The sequence below is a fragment of the Myotis davidii genome, unplaced genomic scaffold, assembly GCF_000327345.1.
Source record: "Myotis davidii unplaced genomic scaffold, ASM32734v1 scaffold187, whole genome shotgun sequence".
Classification (NCBI taxonomy): Eukaryota; Metazoa; Chordata; class Mammalia; order Chiroptera; family Vespertilionidae; genus Myotis; species Myotis davidii.
This window is the reverse complement of record NW_006383018.1, coordinates 2,177,955-2,183,274: the sequence shown is the minus strand read 5'-3', so window position 1 is coordinate 2,183,274 and position 5,320 is coordinate 2,177,955. Positions and strand designations below refer to the sequence as shown.

Genomic DNA, 5,320 nt, shown 5'->3' with positions numbered 1-5,320 from the left:
CTCTGATCACCTGATCGGCCCCAGGAATCATGCCTGGACAGGGGTCCCCCATCTCCCTCTGATCGCTTGCTCCACCCCCCGCCCAAGCCTGATGCCTCTAACCCAGGCTTCAGGCCTGGGCAAGGGGACCATCATATCCCCCCATACCCGGCTCCACCCCCCGCCCAGGCCTGATGCCTCTGCCAGAGGAGTTGATCCTCATCACCCTCTGATCACCAATCACCGGATCGGCCCCTTGACCAGGCCTGAGGCCTCCGGCAGAGGTGTCAGGCCTGGGCAGGGGACCCCCAGCTCCCCGTGGTTGCAGGCTGCGCCCCTGCCCAGGCCTCATGCCTCTGGCCTAGGCGTCCGGCCCGGGCAGCGGGGACCTGCAGTGGCAGCGGGGGGCGCCGTGATCGCGCAGGCTCCGCTCCTGCCCCTGCAGGACACCTCTGGCTGAGGCGTCCAGCCCCGGCAGCGGGGACCCGCAGCTGCAGCGGCCCCGCAATCGTGGGCTCCGCTTTAGGCCCAGGCAAAGGACCCCTAGCTCCTGGGACTGCCAGCTTCGACCGGGCCCAGCTCCCATCGCTGGCTCCACCCCTACTTCCTGCTATCACTGGCCAGGGCGGCAAAGGCACCTGATTCTCCGATCATGGCTGGGGGGCAGGGCTCTGCCCCCCAACTCTTAGCTCCCCCCTGGGTTTCCGATCACTGTCAGTGGCAGGGGGCTTCTTCCTGCTTTCCCTTTCGCCTCCCTGCCTTGTGCCTACATATGCAAATTAACCGCCATCTTGTTGGCAGTTAACTGCCAATCTTAGTTGGAAGTTAATTTGCATATAGCCCCGATTAGCCAATGAAAAGGGTAGCGTCGTACGCCAATTACCATTTTTCTCTTTTATTAATGTAGATAAACAGGGTAAAAGGGCAGCATCCACACAATAAAAACTTTTAACAAATAAAATTTTCAAGCAAGGAGGTATCTCAAACAGCAGAATTCATAGGTGGACGCAGAGTTCCACTAGGCTGAAGCTAAAAACTTGAATAGTTTACGTGAAAAGAGCAGGCAATAGAAAACACTCTGGAAGTGACCTTAGAGGGTTTTAAATATTTAATGGGAGTCATACAGGATGGCCAAGTGTAAGTGAGCATCTACATCGTCTTTGCATTCTGTGGACAATTTAAACAGCCACTTAACCTCCTTGCTCAAAAGCATCTGATGTGTCCGTTTCCCACCTGTGTGAAGCTTTAGGAGAACGGCTTCTATTTTTCTGATTAGGTGAAGTCAGGGACCCGCCTATCTCTGGACTCACAGAACGCTCAGAGTGCTTAGGCACTGAAGAGAGAGGCTATGCCTGTGGCTGGCACACCAGTAAGGGCTTATCACAGAGTGAGGGGTGAGGGCCACTGTTCTCATGAGGTTATATTTATAGTCGCAAAGATACACTGTTGTCAGAATTTGCTAAATGTATACACTCAAACAGCCAACCATTTTTGGAATTCTGTTTGACATTTCAAAAAAGAGAAGTGTCTTCACCTTTTGAAAGGTAAGCCTGTAGAAATCAAATTATAATGCCATAAAATAGCATCGAATATAGTAATGGAATATCTTAAGCTCTTAACCCCATGGTGTCTTTTAAAAATTGTACAAACACAGTGAAAGTAACAAGGAGAGAAAATTACAAATAACTTCAAGTGCTGACACGTTCACAAATAAGGCAATATATCGTTGGAGGACTTCCACTAATTCATACAATGAAATTATCTTGGGCCTCAAAGGTATCTGTGGCTTACTTTTGCATATACTTTTTGTTCATCTTGCACATCCTGGCGGGCTTGGATTTCAACCATCTCGTACTGCAGGGAAGCAACCATCTTTCCAACGTTTTCTGTCGCCATTAAAATAGCTTGCAAAATACGTCTATCTGTAGTGACCGGTTTTAAGTTTTCTAATTTCATTTCTTCATAAATTTCATTCCATATTTCTCCAATCTGTTATAACAAAGTTTAAGTTTAAAAAAGTCAAATTAACAAAAAATAAAAATACAATTTTCGGTAATACTTTATTGTGATTGTTGTTCCAAAGTTAACATGTACCGAACCAGCTTTTCCTAACTTACTCCTTAGGCATAGATAAAATTCAGTCCCCTTTTCATTTGAAAATAGAAGTTTATTCATTTACGACATTCAAACACAGTATACTAGCATTAGTAGAAGAAATGTATACTTGAACAGACTCCCCTGAAACTTCAAAAGCATTTATTTACCAAAAATATAACCAGCAACGTAAGCAACCTATCCTTGAACTGACATTTGATATCACATAAAGTAATGATAAAAGAATAATAAGTATTAATTTATTTTAATAAGCAATAACTCATTTAACTTTAGCTCCTAATGATCTATAAAGAAAAGAAATTACATTTTACACATTCTATTAGGCTTCTGAATAGCTCTATCTCAGTAAGAGCCATCTTATTTTATAAGCTCACCAGAGGCCTGGTGCACAAAATTCATAAACCGGTAGGGTCCCCAGGCCTGGCCGGCGATCAGGGCCAATTGGGGCCTTCTGGCTGCTGGCCTGAGCCTTCCTTCCCCCGGCTGCCAGATGCCAGATGGGGCCTTCCTTTGTTCTGTGCCACTCCCTGGTGGTCAGTGCACCTCATAGTGGGCGGTTGAGCTCCCGGTAGGTCGAACTCCCAAGGGGAAATTTGCATGTTAGCTTTTTATTATATAGGATAGTGGATGAAATCTTATCCCATAGAAAATATAGAATCAATTTTTGTTATGTCTTTTGAATAGTATCTGATGCAAAATGGAAAATGAACACTGCACAGTTTGGGTGACTGCTCACAATTACAAACAGATATTTTATTTCCCAATTGACATTTTTTGCCATATGAGGTTTTAATAATAAGGTGAAGAAGGTACTCACTTTAAAGTCAAGATATCTATGTATGATACAAAGGGTCACAAAATCTTCCGTAGAGAGGCCAGGTAAATTTTCAAAATCTAAACGAAGTTTATATAGAGAGAATTACTTTAACAGAGCACGTGATCCCACCACACACACACACAATTAAAACAGTGCAAGCAGTTCCTTTTGAACTCATCTTGACGTATGAAAAAGTTACTTCTATGAGCTTCTGACTTCTTAATGCCAGGCCATCCTTACGTACTCACTAAGGAGGAATAGTTTCTGTGCTTTGGTCAGACTATGGTAATATTCTTTCAGAACCCCCAAAGTGAGGACTTTTTCCTTAGTCAGAAGCAGGACTTTAAAAAAAAAAAACACCCTCAGGTGACTCAGAATTTTTGTGTTGATCCTAGTTATCCAAACTAACTGCCTTTAATTTGATTGATCAGGGTGCAGCCTGGACATCGGGAAAACAATGGAACATGCATTTATCAGTATAAAGGACCTTTTGTTCATCATGTTTGAAAAACAGGTTCCAAAGCAAAAGCAATATACATACTTAGCAAAACAGAGAGGCTTTTGTGAATCTGGAGAGTAGCTTCTTACCTAGTTTGCCCAACACAGCATAAATTTTTGCTCTAATGTTTTCTGAAACATCCATAATTGCAAAAGTCGGGCAGTTAGCAGGCATTGGCATGATTTTTTGCTCCACTTGAAAACTAGTAAATAGAGGTTTCCTTGTATCTAATCAGTAGATGTCGTGAAAACAGAGAGAGACAGATAAAAACAGTAGTAAATTAATATGTAATTTTGAGATTTTAGTCCAGACATCATAAAACAGTGGTCCTCAACCTTCCTAATGCCGTGACCCTTTAATACAGTTCCTCTTGTTGTGGTGACCCCCAATTTCATTGTTACAAATTAAACATAATTAAAGCATAGTGATTAATCACAAAAACAATATGCAATTATATATATGTTTTCCAATGGTCGTAGGCGACCCCTGTGAAAGGGTCGTTCGACCCCCAAAGGGGTTGCGATCCACAGGTTGAGAAACACTGTCATAAAATATTTAAGAACATTATAACACATTAAAATAGTGCCTTGTACATGGTTACTCTTTTTTAAAAAAACAAACAAACAAATAAAAACCCATATATTTTTTTGTTGATTTCAGAGAGGAGGGGAGAGGTAGAGAGAGATAGAAGCATCAACGATGACAGAATCATTGATCCACTGCCTCCTGCATGCCCCACACTGGGGATCGAGCCTATAACCCAGGCACATGCCATGACCTGAAATTAAACTGTATGGTTCATAGATTGACACTTAACCCCTGAGCTACACTGACTGCATGGTTAATCTTTTGAAAGCATCAGTAATCAGTGATTTCTTCCCCATTCTGTGGCAAAACTTATAGCTTTCATTTTTATTATTTATGTAAGATATAAACATTTCAGAAAATTACTTTTTAAAAGTGAAATTCTTGCCCTGGCCAGGTGGCTCAGCTGGCTAGAGCATCATCCTGTACACCAAAAGGTTGCAAGTTCAATTCCTGGTCAGGGCACATTCCTAGGTTGCAGGTTTGATCCCCAATTGGGGCATGTACAAGAGGCAAAATTGATGTTTCTCTCTCACATCGATGTCTCTCTCCTTTCCTTTCTCTCTAAAAAATCAATAAAAAACATATCCTCGAAAGAGGATTAAAAAAATAAAAAGTGAAACTCATGTAATTTTTCTAATTTTGAAATCCAGATTTTGAATAATGTCAATTTAACAATGATGTAGAAAAAACCAAGATGGCAGCATAGGCAAACACCTGAAATTGCTGCCTCGCACAACCACTTCAAAACTACAACCAAAAGAAAAAACAGACATCATCCAGAACCACAGGAAGGCTGAGTGGAAATTCTACAACTAGAAGGAAAGAGAAAAGCACACTGAGACTCAGAGGAGGTGCAGAAGTAACTTGCAGCGATTACCGTGGGGACACTGAGACCCGGGGGCCTCTAAGGGCAGGACTGAGAACCAGCCATAGCTGTTTGGTCCACCCTGTTGATTCCCTGAGACCCCGCCCACCCCATGTGCATAGAGGCTTTTGCATATAAAAGACTTGGCCCTTTGCAATCTGAAAATTGCCTAACAAACTGCAGCTGGGTCAGAGAGACCCAGAACATCCAAAAGAAGGCACAAGTTCCCACAGCAGCTTGCATTGCTTCACAACGGGGCCTCATCTGGGCAGCTCCAAACCCCAAACAAAGAAGAGGAATCTGCAGATCTCTCCATAGCTCCTGCTGGGTAGCCTTGGGCAGAAGCTAAATTAGCAACTCCTTAGAGATCCAAGAGGCTGTGTACCCAGTGGTCAGATTGGGACCATCCAGATTACAACTCCTCAGATCCATAAGGGACACACTCGAGGCAGACTCA

General features: G+C 43.1%; 1 protein-coding gene across 1 annotated transcript in view; it reads right to left on the bottom strand.

Annotated features, from left to right (window-relative positions):
* CFAP69 (cilia and flagella associated protein 69) overlaps nt 1–5,320 on the bottom strand; it is a 60,423-nt gene that overhangs the window by 4,331 nt on the left and 50,772 nt on the right. The window contains 3 exon segments of the mRNA XM_006779183.2: nt 1,771–1,968; nt 2,912–2,988; nt 3,500–3,637. Coding sequence (XP_006779246.1) covers nt 1,771–1,968; nt 2,912–2,988; nt 3,500–3,637 — 413 coding nt within the window.